We start from the raw sequence: 14,140 nt of genomic DNA on the forward strand, positions 1-14,140 counted from the left end.
GCGAGGCTGTTAATGTTGATCCTGATACACTCGTAATAAAGGATGAAACTGAGTACTGTGAACAATGAGCAAGTGTGACCTTAGCTCCTTTAATAAGACTCCACAGTGCAGGTACCTCGTGGGTGGCCTGCTTATATACCGTGCTCCCAAGGGATGCTGGGATCCCTTGGGACTCCAACAGGTAGGCTCTCCAGTGGTGGTGTGATACAGGTTGCAAGGGGTTAAATAAATAACAGATCCTGCAGGAACTCGTTGTGATTTGTTTAGGAGACTAAAGGAACTCGCTCTTTCGGCATTTAGACACACAGTGGTTGCCACGGTAACAAAAGCATAAGTGCGTTGATATGAAATTCTTTCTGCTATTTTATGAAAGACACAAACCCGTTTTAAAAGAGAAATATCAAAAGCAAAAATATTGCGGGTGCTGGAGATCTGGAATAAAAGCAGAAAATGCTGGGCAATACTCAGCGGTCAGGCAGCATCTGTGGAGAGAGAGAGAAACAGAGTTAACGTTTCAGATCAATGACTTTGCATCAAAACAACTGTCATTGGCCCGGAACGTCAACGCTCTTCCTCACCATTTAAAAGAAACTAGTAAAATAGCAGGCGGAGGGCTTTCCCGCAGTGCGCTGTGCTGTTTACCAATATTAAACGGTGAGGTTTACATCCCAAAGTGGTTGCTTTATTTTAAAGTCAGACTTGCATTTCTTTAGCATCTTTCATGACCTCAGGACATCCCAAAGCACTTTACAGCCAATGAAGTACTGTTGAAGTGTAGTCACTGTTGTAATGTAGGAAATGCAGCAGCCAATATACGAACAGCAAGCGCGCACAAACAGCAATGTGACAATGACCAGATCATCTGTTTTAATGATGTTGATTGAGGGATAAACATTGGCCAGGTTGAGTGCCATGGGATCTTTTACATCCACTTGAGAGAGCAGACGGGGCCTCAGTTTAATAATGGCACACCTGACAGTGCAGCACTCCCTCAGCACTGCACTGAAAGTGTCAGCCCAGATTTTTGTGCTCCAGTCTCTGGAGTAGGACTTGAACCCACAATCTTAGACTCCGAGGCGAGAGTGCTACCCACTGACCCACAATGGTCACGCTGTGAATGAGCTTCAAATTGTTCTTCTGTATAAACAACTGACGGTGTCTCTCTTGTGTTTTTCATTTGATTTGCAGCCTTGGGCCCCATCTTTCCTTTCTTTGGATGTTGATGGGCGTGTAATCAGGACAGACTCCTTCTCCAAGATCTTGTCTTCAGGGTAAGTGTCTTGCCTTTGCTGTTTATTGAAGAGTATCGCAGGTACCTGTTTCAGACTGCCAACCTGTAATGTGCAGTGCGGCACCGCCTGATAGAAACAGAGAAATTTACAGCGCAGAAGGAGGCCATTCCGGCCCATTGTGTCCGCGCCGGCCGACAAAGAGCCGCCTGACCCTCGGTCAGCAGCCCTGAAGGTTACATAGAAACCTATGAACAATGAACAGTGGCGGAAAGGTAAAGAGCACCCGGCCCAACCAGTCCGCCCCACACAACTGCAACACCCCTTGCACCGAGATATTGTACACTCCACCCCAACCGGAGCCATGTGATCTCCTGGGAGAGGCAAAAACCAGATAAAAAACCCAGGCCAATTGGGGAAAAGGAAATCTGGGAAAATTCCTCTCCGACCCATCCAGGCGATCAAAACTAGTCCAGGAGATCACCCTGGCCGTATTCGATTCCCTGCGCCAGTCATCGTATCTGCGCCAGCCAACAAGTCATCCAATCTAATCCCAATTACCAGCTCTAGGTCCATAACCCTGCAGGTTACTGCACTTTAAGTGCCCATCCAAGCACCTTTTAAAAGTGGTGATGGTTTCTGCATCCACCACTCTTCCAGGCAATGAGTTCCAGATCCCCACAACCCTCAAAGAAGCACGCCCTCAAATCCCCTCTGAATCTTCCACCAACCACCTTAAAACTATGCCCCCTCGTATCTATCTCAGCTCTGAATACACTCTGGGAGCGAGGCAGCCTGCTCCGGCAATGTGTTCTGCCCAGCGGGGGCGGTGGGGCGAAGGAAGATCCAGTGTAGAGCCAGTTGGATTTTAATGTGGAGAGCACGAGCAGGAACATGGGCTCTCTCCTGACTTGAGACGATTCCTCATTACATTCACAGTGTTCCCAGGCCAGCCAGTAGGAACTCCTTAAACCTTAGCATTCCTTGAAGCAGGAGTTGCGCTACACGGAAAAAAATAACTTGAATTTATATAGCGCCTTTCACGGCCTCGGGAAACGTGGCAGCCAATTTGAGCACAGCAAGGTCCCACAAACAGCAATGGGATAATGATCAGATAAAGATTATGGGGCCGAAATTGCCCGGAATGGGGCGCTCCCACCCCATTTTGTGTGTTTTCACCACCAGGGTGATTGAGGTCGCCTCCTGACCAACATTCCACTCTTTTTTTTCATTCGGATCCGGAAGTCGCTCTTAATGGGGGCGGTGATTACACGAGAGGGTCGGCTACGCGGCGGTGGCAACACCTGAGGGGCGGAAGTTGGGGGCGATGCGCAGCGACCGCCGCGATGATGTCATCACGATGACGCGTCACCACAGCTCTCCCCTTCACTTAAAGGGGCGAGCCTCCGCGATTTCCAAACTTCGGCCCACTGGGCCACCAGGGAATGTTTTGTCCGGGCCAGCGGCCTGGCACACTAGAGGGGCACCCTATTGGCAGCCCAGCCGAACCCGGGGGGGCACAATTGTCGGACCGACAAAAAAAAACATAATGGCAGCAGCGGCAGTAGGCCCTCCCCTTTAAGGGAAGCCGCACTGCGGCTGCAGAAGGCCACAGCCTCACTGGACCACCGGGGAAAAGTAGGCACCGCCAGGCAGGCTGAAGATTTTCAGAGCGGAATTTTGCCGTCGGGATGGGAGATGGTCGACCAGCGGTGCACACTGTGATGACGGACTTTGCACGAATCGGCAGCAGCGGAGCGGGGGGCAGAGGGGATGGTAGCGGGTCACCACCGGGTTAACTCGGGAGCGGAATTTTGATAATGGCGGCCGTTGCACTCCGCAGCATGGCCGCCGATTTACGGTGCTAACAGGCTTAAGAAAAGGGGCAATTCCGACCCCTATATGTGGTGTTACATGAGGGATGAATATTGGCCAGGACACTGGGGGGAAACTCCCCAGCTCTTCTTCGAAATAGTATCTTTTGCGTTCACCTGAGAGGGCAGACCGGGTCTCGGTTTAACGTCTCATTTGAAGACGGCACCTCCGACAGTGCGTCGCTCCCTCAGTACCGGCACTGGGAGTGTCTGCCTGGATCATGTGCTCACAGCCCACAGCCTTCTGACTCGGTATCGAGAGTGCTACCCACGGAGCCACAGCTGAAGCCCACTGCAGACTGTCTCGGCTGCCAACGTGCAATGCACAGTGTGGAGCTGCCTGATGGGAGCTCGGTGGCCTGCTCCGGCACTGCGTTCTGCCCAGCTTAACACTCTTAACCCTGGCTGTGCCTGGGGCTGGAGCTGCGCGACACTGAACGGGCGAAGTGGAAATCTTCGCTCACTGGCTTCTCTGCGATGGAGAGTCAGGCCGACAATCCGTGTTCAGAGACGCGCTGTCCCGTGACGCACGTTCCCAACGGTCGGCTCAGTGTAAGGGCAGTCAGAGACGCAGGATCCTGAGGAGGTTTCTGTCTCTGCCGACCTGCCGCGTGATTTCATGGAACTTTTGGAGATCCACGGTCCAGTGGTTTTATTCCAGGGCAGACAGGAATTTATTTAAACCTCGGTTGGTATGCAAAAGAAATGGAGACTGGAGGAAAACTGAGATTCTTTTTGAAAGGGTGCCTTTGATATTTTCGAAATTTGGTAGAATTTGCATCGGGCCAATTGTCAGACACAACAACTACTGCCATTTAACCAGCGACGCTGACATAGTGAAATATCCTAAGGTGCTTCACAGGAACGATTATCAAACAGAATTTGACACCGAGCCACATAAGGAGATATTAGGGCAGCTTGGTCAAAGAGGTAGGTTTTAAGGAGCGTCCTAAAGGAGGCGAGAGAGGCGGAGAGGTTTAGGGAGGAAAATCCAGAGATTAGGGACTAGGCGGCTGAAGGCACGGCCGCCAATGGTGGAGCGATTAAAATCAGCTACAGGCAAGAGGCCAGAATTGGAGGGGCGCAGAGATCTCAGCGGTGGGGGGCAGTGTAGGGCTGGAGGAGGTTACCGAGGTAGGGAGGGGACAAGGCCATGGAGGGATTTGAAAGCAAGAATGAGAATTATAAAATCAACCCGAGTGTATAGTTTTTTTCTTTTATTTCGTTTCAGGATCTGGAGCAGCGGCACATTAAGCTATTCCCTTGCTGCCTTTTGGATTGGGTGAAAAGCGTCCCTTTCTATCTGATTGCACTTCTATGAAACACCTCGGGAATATTTCTCCAACTCCGAGAAATGCAAGTTATTGTTGAAATTGATTCTTTAATGAAGGACATTAAAGAAGAACGAACTTGCATTTCTATAGCGCCTTTCACAACCTCAACATCCCAAAGCGCTTTACAGCCAATGAAGTACTGTTGGAGTGCAGTCACTGTTGTAATGTAGGAAATGCGGCAGCCAATATGCGCACAGCAAGCTCCCACAAACAGCATTGTGATCATGACCAGATAATGTGTTTTAGTGATGTTGGTTGAGGGATAAATATTAGCCGGGACACTCGTGTCATTAACCAGTGTTCATAATCTCATTAAAATAATGTTTTAAAAATCCTCCGACCAATGTTAACTAAGATTGGATACGATGAGAAGAACTCTGTAGGATCGGGCTAAACGTTACTCATTACTATGGCAACCACAGTTACATGGGAAAGAGAGAATGCCTCGAGAGTTGGAATCAATCGAGTGGGGCTTTTCACCTTGGAATATTTCAGAGAGAAAGCTAAAGATAATTATGTTCAAAATGATGAGGGGTTTTGAAAGAGCAGATGGGGAGAAACTGCTTCCAGTGGCAGGAGGGTCGGTAACCAGAGGTCAAGGATTTAAGGTCATTGGCAAAAGAACCAAAGGGCAGATGAAGAGAATTGTTACGATCTGGAACGCACGCCTGAAAGGGCGGAGGAAGCAGATTCAATCGTAACTTTCAGAAGAGAATTGGATAAATACTTGGAAAAGGAAAAATTTGCAGGGCTGTGGGGAAAGAGCAGGGGGAGTGGGACTAATTGGACAGCTCTTTCAAAGCGGCAGCACAGGCACGATGGGCCGAATGGCCTCCTTCTGTGCTGTCTGATTCTATGAGTAGCCTGCTGGTGAATCCTGAATGTGTAAAGCTTCTGCTTCATAGTCAGTAGTTTGCCTAAACTTCTCGAGGCTGTGTCAGCTTCCCCTTTTACTGTTATGTCTGTAATGTACTTATGAATGACTCCTCGTGGAGTCAATGTGTTGTACTCGAACTGTAGTGACCTTGGTCCTTCATTCGTAACTCCAGAGTGAGGCACAAGCATGGTGGGCAGCCTTTTATACTGGGCCCTGCACACCTATGCAGATGACCCCAGGTCTCCCACCGCAGTGCCCTCTGGTGGACAGCCTCTGCCAGAGGGACAGGAAACCCTGGTCTCCACCAGTTGCACCCTCTAGTGGTGCCAGCATAGTACATACACAGTGTAAACCTTATTGATAGTACATCAGGTAACAAGTCTCCATCTTATGCAACCACACTGTGACTACACAGAGAGTATATCTATAGTCTGCATATATAACAAGTACGATTACTGAAGAGGTTTCACCAGTTGGTGTAACAAGGGAAGATTATATTTAGCTGGGACAGAGTAAGGGGAAGGAACCACACCTACAGATTTATGAGATGGGCAGCGTGTTGGGTGATGCAGGGGTACGGAAACTGAGCTCATTTGCATGGAGTCGTGAAGCAGAGCAATACAGGCTAGAGTGCACAACAACAACTTGCATTTATATAGCACCTTTTCACAGAGTAAAACGTCCCAAGACACTTCACAGGAGCATTATGAATCAGAATTTGACACCAAGCCACGTGAGATATTAGGACAAGAGACCAAGGGGCTGAAATTCCCCTGTTGTGCAACTCCCATTTGCGTCCCTCGGAGGGCGAAAGTGTTTTTGTTTGGGGAGGGAGGCGCTACCGGCTCCCGCAGAATTGTGCGGCCATTAGCAGAGGCACAAATCCATTAGCGCCGCACCCCGCTGGTAACGCCGCAGACCGCTGCGCCGTCGATGATGACGTCATCGTCGCGTGCGGCCACCCCTTTTTCGTCCCGCGGCGTCAATTGGCCAGCCAGTCATGCCCGAGCCAGCCTCGCAGGTCGCGAACCAGGCCGCACACCCATTGCGGTGTGAAGGGGAGATATGCTGTGCCCGTGCGCCGCCGTTTTTAAAAATTCCGTTTCAGTCCCACGGCACCCCCTAGCCCTGGTGGCTCAGTGAAGGCCCATCAAAGGACCTGCAGAGCTCGCAGTGTCACTCCCCTTTAACGGAAGGGGAGGGGCATTAAAACACGTCAGTCCCCATCCCGCCCGACCTTCTGTTAAGGGCAGTAAGCCGAATTTCGCTTCTGGGGCAGGACTTCTACGCCGGAGCGATAGCCAATTTCAACCCCCAAAAGCTTGCTTAAAAGAAAGGTAGATTTTAAGGAGTGTCTTAAAGGAACGGTGAGAGGTGGAGCGGTGGAGAACAGTTTAGGGAAGGAATTCCAGAGCTTGTGGCCTTGGCAGCAGAAGGCACGGCCGCCATTGGTGGAGCGATTTAAAATCGGGGTTGCGAAGGAGGCCCGAATCGGAGGAGTGCAGATATCTCGGGGCTGTGGGGCCAGAGGAGGTTACAGCGAGAGAATGGGGCAAGGCCGTGGAAGGATTTGAAAACCAGAATGATAATTTTATAGCAAATCGTTGCCGGAACGAAAGTGAATATCGGTCAGCGAGCACAGGGTGATGGGTGAATGGGACTGGGGGCAAAGGGAAATTCCAGTCGCAATTTCCTCCAGTGGCAATAAGCTGAGGGTGCAAGTGTCTCAAACGCCTGCATGAATTGCCAGAAGGGTGCATTGCCTCCAAAGATGTGTGGGAGATATTGAGCAAGAAGCTCCAATTTATTGTACTGTACCAAATCCGGTACTTTATTCAATCTTTATTTTCAGGATCTTGAACACTGAAAGTTGAATGTTCCTCTTCACATGAATTGGGGTCTTTCACTGTAGAATCTGCACAAACCAAGGCAGAAAGGTCCTGTTCGACCTGGAATAATCAGTCTAGAATTTGATGGGAGATAAGGCTGTATTGATTACTGCCCACTGATTACTGAATGGCCCAAAGCACCAATCTCCTAGGGGGATGAGTTTGAATCTCCCCTCTGCCAAGTGATGTTGGGACTCGAATACTTGATTTCCATTTGTGCTTTGTTGTATCGGCCTGGGTCAGTCTCATCATCCGTCAGACCATTGTGGGTTGGGGCCCCACATTGGGACTTGGTTTGATAATCTAGGATCACAATCCAACAACAACAACTTGCATTTATATAGCGCCTTTAATGCAGTAAAACATCCCAAGTCGCTTCACAGAACGTCATCAAAGAAAATTTGACACCAAGCCACATCAGGAGATATCAGGGCAGATGACCAAAAGCTTGGTCAAAGAGGTAGGATTTAAATCCAGTGGAGTACTGAGGGAGTGCTACATCGTCAGAGCTGCTGCTCCTTGTCTGAGGAGTTAAACTGCCTGCTTTTCCGCCTACCTCGGGATCCTGAAAGGATGAAATCAAATGGGCCTTCTTCACCTAATCCCATCTCATGATTTAAAATCTGCATCTTATTGTTGTATCATGACTTCTAATTGTATGGAGAGTCTAAGTCTCTCAGCGAGCCATTTCTTTCATCCCTCACGAAAGTGCCTGGATTCCACTGAGTGGCTCAGTTTGGGGGTTTAACATTATGGAAGGATCAACAATCCGTGCCCTGCCTCCATCCACTGCGTACAGTGTATTGACGTTCCTACACCCTGCCGCACAGTACTTTAGGCCCAGTCTAACTTCCTTTAGTTTCAGTTTGAAGCCAACACTTTGATCATCCTTCAAAAGGTCACCAGTTCAACGGCATCAATAATAACTTGCATTTATATCGCACCTTTCCTAGGTAATAAAATATCCCAAGGTTATCAAACAAAATGTTGACTCCGAGCCATTTAAGGAGATATTGGGACGGGTGACCAAATGCTTGGTCAAAGAGGTAGGTTTTAAGGAGCATCTTAAAAGGAGGAGGGGGAGGCCGAGAGGTTCCGGAAGGGAATTCCAGAGCTTAGGGGGCCTAGGCAGCTAGAGGCACAGCTGCCAGTGGATTAGTGATGAAAATCAAGGGCCAGAATTTGAGGAATGCAGAGATCTCAGAGGGTTGTCGGGCTGTGAGAGGTTAAAGAGATTGGACCATGGAGGGATTTGAAAATCAGAATGAGAATTTTAAAATCGAAGCATTGCCGGACGGGGAGCCAATGTCGGTCAGCAGAGCAAAGACTTCCTTTACATTTCCTGGGTTGTTGCAAGTCTTTGTTGATGTTATCTACTTCAATACCGGTATGCAGCCCTAGACTGGACCATCATTCTTTGATGTTGCTTCAGTTTCAGCCATTTCAAAGAACAACGGTTTCTGTCGGAACCGCTGTTAGAATACAAGGCCCAATCCGTGTAAATAATCATCCCCAACACCAGGTGGTGCCGTTTGCAGTGAGGGACGTGGCCGGGGTAATTTTGGAGAGGAGCTCAACGTGGACTGTGATGATCACTATACTTGATGAAGAAATGGAGCCGTGTTCACTGAGCTGCTTCACCTAAAGAACTCAACCTCCCCATCCTTAAAGAATAGGCAGCAAGTATTTGACACCTCTGATCTTGTTCTGTGTTTTAATAGGCTGAGGATAGGATTCCTAAGTGGTCCCAAGCCGCTCATCGACCGCATCGTTCTCCATATCCAAGCTTCCACAATGCACACCAGCACCTTCACACAGGTGAGCAAGTTGGCTTCTGGCTAGAATCAAACTTAATTCAAGGGTGGAAATCTTTAACCATCGGTGTCGGAAGGGAACAAACAGATTGAACACGTTCTTTATTTATTTTTACATAAATAACACTTAATTATCAAATAACGTGGGTTGAAATTCGGGCTCTGCAGTGTTCCTTGGGGAAGAGTGACCATGATATGGTAGAATTCCTTATTAAGATGGAGAGTGACACAGTTAATTCAGAGACTAAGGTCCTGAACTTAAGGAAAGGTAACTTCGATGGTATGAGACATGAATTGGCCAGAATAGACTGGCGAATGATACTTAAAGGGTTGACGATGGATAGTCAATGGCAGACATTTAAAGATCACATGGATGAACTTCAACAATTGTACATCCCTGTCTGGAGTAAAGATAAAACGGGTAAGGTAGCTCAACCGTGGCTAACAAGGGAAATTAGGAATAGTGTTAAGTCCAAGGAAGAGGCATATAAATTGGCCAGAAAAAGCAGCAAACCTGAGGACTGGGAGAAATTTAGAATTCAGTAGAGGAGGACAAAGGGTTTAATTAGGAGGGTAAAATAGAGTATGAGAGGAAGCTTGCTGAGAACATAAAAACTGACTGCAAAAGCTTCTATAGATATGTGAAGAGTAAAAGATTAGTGAAGACAAAGCTAGGTCCCTTGCAGTCAGAATCAGGTGAATTTATAATTGGGAACAAAGAAATGGCAGGCCAATTGAACAAATACTTTAGTTCTGTCTTCACAAAGGAAGACACAAATAACCTTCTGGACCGAGGGTCTAGCGAGGTGGAGGAACTGAAGGAAATCCTTAATAGTCAGGAAATTGTGTTAGGGAAATTGATGGGATTGAAGGCCAATAAATCCCCAGGGCCTGATAGTCTGCATCCCAGAGTATTTAAGGAAGTAGCCCTAGAAATAGTGGATGCATTTGTGATCATTTTCCAATAGTCTATTGACTCTGGATCGGTTCCTATGGACTGGAGGGTAGCTAATGTAACCCCACTTTTTAAAAAAGGAGGGAGAGAGGGAGGGGAATTATCGACCGGTTAGCCTGACATCGGTACTGGGGAAAATGTTGGAATCAATTATTCAAGATGAAATAGTAGCGCATTTGGAAAGCAGTGACAAGATCGGACCAAGTCAGCATGAATTTATGAAAGGGAAATCATGCTTGACAAATCTTCTAGAATTTTTTGAGAATGTAACTAGTAGAGTGGACAAGGGAGAACCAGTGGATGTGGTGTATTTGGACTTTCAAAAGGCTTTTGACAAGATCCCACACAAGAGATTGGTGTTCAAAATTAAATCACATGGTATTGGGGGCATATGGGATGTGGATAGAGAACTGGTTGGCAGACAGGAAGCAGAGAGTCGGGATAAACTGGTCCTTTTCAGAATGGCAGGCAGTGACTAGTGGGGTGCCGCAGGGCTCAGTGCTGGGACCCCAGCTGTTACACTCAATTCCTTCATCTAAATCATTGATATACATTGTAATATCTCCAAGTTTGCAGATGACACTAAGCTGGGTGGCGGTGTGAGCTGTGAGGAGGATGCTAAAAGGCTGCAGGATGACTTGGACAGGTTAGGTGAGTGGGCAAGTGCATGGCAGATGCAGTATAATGTGGATTTTTGTGAGCTTACCCATTTGGTGGCAAAAACAGGAAGGCAGAATATTATCTGAATGGCGACAGATTAGGAAAAGGGGAGGTGCAACGAGACCTGGGTGTCATGAAACATCAGTCATTGAAAGTTGGCATGCAGGTTCAGCAGGCGGTGAAGAAGGCAAATGGCATGTTGGCCTTCATAGCTAGGGGATTTGAGTATATAAGCAGGGAGGTCTTACTGCAGTTGTACAGGGCCTTGTTGAGGCCTCACTTGGAATATTGTGTTCAGTTTTGGTCTCCTAATCTGAGTAAGGACGTTCTTGCTATTGAGCGAGTGCAGCGAAGGTTCACCAGACTGATTCCCAGGATGGTAGGACTGACATATGAGGAGAGACTGGATCGATTGGGCCTGTATTCACTGGAGTTTAGAAGAATGAGAGGGGATCTCATAGAAACATATAAAATTCTGACGGGACTGGACAGTTTAGATGCAGGACAATGTTCCCGATGTTGGGAAAGTCCAGAACCAGGGGTCACAGTCTAAGGATAAGGGGTAAGCCATTTAGGACCAAGATGAGGAGAAACTTCTTCACTCAGAGAGTGGTGAACCTGTGGAATTCTCTACCACAGAGAGTTGTTTATGCCAGTTCGTTAGATATATTCAAGAGGGAGTTAGATATGGCCCTTATGGCTAAAGGGATCAAGGAGTATGGAGAGAAAGCAAGAAAAGGGGTACTGAGGTGAATAATCAGCCATGATCTTATTGACTGGTGGTGCAGTCTTGAAGGGCCGAATAGCCTACTCCTGCATCTATTTTCTATGTTTCTATGTTTACGTCCACCCGAGGCCTTGGTTTAATGTCTTATCCAAAAGACAGTACCTCCAACAGTGCAGCGCTCCCCCAGTACTACAGTAGAGTGTCAGCCGAGATATTGTGTTTAAATCACTGGAGTGGGATTTGAACCCACAACCTTCTGATTCAGAAGCGAGAGTACTATCCACTGAGCCACAGCTGACAGTTAAGAGTAGGTTACTTGAAGGACGCCTGGGTGAATTATATTGCATTTCTAGATAGAATTTGTAAAACAATAAAGAGCTGAGCATATGTTTTTTAATCGACTTTAACAGCATCACAGCTCTGTGCCTCGCCCTGTTCTGTGACAAATGAATAGGGAGAGAGTGGAAACGGGATTGAAATCGTTCCAGAGTCTGTGCCAAACTCTTAATCGGCTTTCCAAAAAGAAGCCGATGCCAAGGCTGAATGATCGATTTTCACAATCAGATCAGTGAATCGGTCGTGTAAACGGCATTCGCCCCTTTCTCACCATCATCATCATAACAGGCAGTCCCTCGAAATCGAGGAAGACTTACTTCCACTCCAAAACTGAGTCCTCAGGTGACTGAACAGTCCAATACATGAATTACAGTCTCTGTCACAGGTGGAATAGACAGTGGTTGAAGGAAAGGGTGGGTGGGGAGTCTGATTTGCCGCACTCTCCTTCCACTGTCTACGCTTGTTTTCTGCATGCTCTCGGCTCTCGAGGTGCTCAACGCCTTGACGGCACAAATCATTACAAATGGGTATGATTTGGTGGCCATTACAGAAACGTGGTTGCAAGGTGGCCAAGACTGGGAATTAAACATACAGGGGTATCTGACGATTCGGAAAGATAGACAAGAAGGGAAAGGAGGTGGGGCAGCTCTGTTAATAAAGGATGATATCAGGGCAGTTGTGTGAGACGATATTGGCTCTAATGAACAAAATGTTGAATCATTGTGGGTGGAGATTAGAGATAGTAAGTCACTGGTGGGCGTAGTTTATAGACCCCCAAATAATAACTTCACGGTGGGGCGGGCAATAATCAAGGAAATAATGGAGGCATGTGAAAAAGGAATGGCAATAATCATGGGGGATTTTAACCAACATATCGATTGGTCAAATCAAATCGCACGGGGTAGCCTGGAGGAGGAATTCATAGAATGCATACGGGATTGTTTCTTCGAACAGTATGTTACAGAACCTACAAGGGAGCAAGCTATCTTAGATCTGGTGCTGTGTAATGAGACAGGAATAATAAACGATCTCCTAGTAAAAGATCCTCTCGGAATGAGTGATCACAGTATGGCTGAATTTGTCATACAGATTGAGGATGAGGAAGTAGTGTCTCGTACTATGCTTAAACAAAGGGGACAACAGTGGGATGAGGACAGAGTTGGCTAAAGTAGACTGGAAATACAGACTAAACGGTGGCACAATTGAGGAACAGTGGAGGACTTTTAAGGAGCTCTTTCATAGTGCTCAACAAAAATATATTCCAGTAAAAAAGAAGGGCGGTAAGAGAAGGGATAACCAGCCGTGGATAACCAAGGAAATAAAGAAGAGTATCAAATTAAAAACAAATCAAATTAAGGTGGCCAAGGTTAGTGGGAAACTAGCAGATTGGGAAAATTTTAAACGACAGCAAAGAATGACTAAGAAAGCAATAAAGAAAGGAAAGATAGATTACGAAGGTAAACTTGCGCAAAACATAAAAACAGATAGTAAAAGCTTTTACAGATATATAAAACGGAAAAGAGTGACTAAAGTAAATGTTGGTCCCTTAGAAGATGAGAAGGGGGATTTAATAATGGGAAATGTGGAAATGGCAGAGACCTTAAACAATTATTTTGCTTCGGTCTTCACAGTGGAAGACACAAAAACCATGCCAAAAATTGCTGGTCATAGGAATGATTGCTGGACACAGGACCTTGAGACAATCACTATCACTAGGGGGGTAGTGCTGGACAGGCTAATGGGACTCAAGGTAGACAAGTCCCCTGGTCCTGATGAAATGCATCCCAGGGTATTAAAAGAGATGGCGGAAGTTGTAGCAGATGCATTCGTTATAATCTACCAAAATTCTCTGGACTCTGGGGAGGTACCAGCAGATTGGAAAGCAGCTAATGTAATGCCTCTGTTTAAAAAAGGGGGCCGACAAAAGGCAGGTAACTATAGGCCGGTTAGTTTAACATCTGTGGTGGGGAAAATGCTTGAAATTATCATTAAGGGAGAAATAGCAGGACATCTAGATAGGAATAGTGCAATCAAGCAGACGCAGCATGAATTCATGAAGGGGAAATCATGTTTAACTAATTTACTGGAATTCTTTGAGGATATAACGAGCATGGTGGATAGAGGTGTACCGATGGATGTGGTGTATTTAGATTTTCAAAAGACATTCGATAAGGTGCCACACAAAAGGTTACTGCAGAAGATAAAGGTACGCGGAGTCAGAGGAAATGTATTAGCATGGATAGAGAATTGGCTGGCTAACAGAAAGCAGAGAGTCGGGATAAATGGGTCCTTTTCGGGTTGGAAATCGTTGGTTAGTGGTGTGCCACAGGGATCGGTGCTGGGACCACAACTGTTTACAATATACATAGATGACCTGGAAGAGGAGACAGATTGTAGTGTAACAAAATTTGCAGATGGCACAAAGATTAGTGGGAAAGCGGGCTG

General features: G+C 47.0%; 1 protein-coding gene across 4 annotated transcripts in view; it reads left to right on the forward strand.

The window, feature by feature from the left end:
• The window catches only part of aadat (aminoadipate aminotransferase), an 86,992-nt gene that overhangs the window by 51,693 nt on the left and 21,159 nt on the right, over positions 1-14,140 (forward strand). For all 4 annotated transcript variants that reach the window (XM_070878081.1, XM_070878107.1, XM_070878099.1 and 1 more), the window contains 2 exons: positions 1,189-1,271; positions 8,925-9,021. In XM_070878081.1, coding sequence (XP_070734182.1) covers positions 1,189-1,271; positions 8,925-9,021 — 180 coding nt within the window. The remainder of the gene's footprint in view (positions 1-1,188; positions 1,272-8,924; positions 9,022-14,140) is intronic.

Source organism: Pristiophorus japonicus, chromosome 1 (genome assembly GCF_044704955.1).
Source record: "Pristiophorus japonicus isolate sPriJap1 chromosome 1, sPriJap1.hap1, whole genome shotgun sequence".
In the NCBI taxonomy this organism is placed as follows: Eukaryota; Metazoa; Chordata; class Chondrichthyes; family Pristiophoridae; genus Pristiophorus; species Pristiophorus japonicus.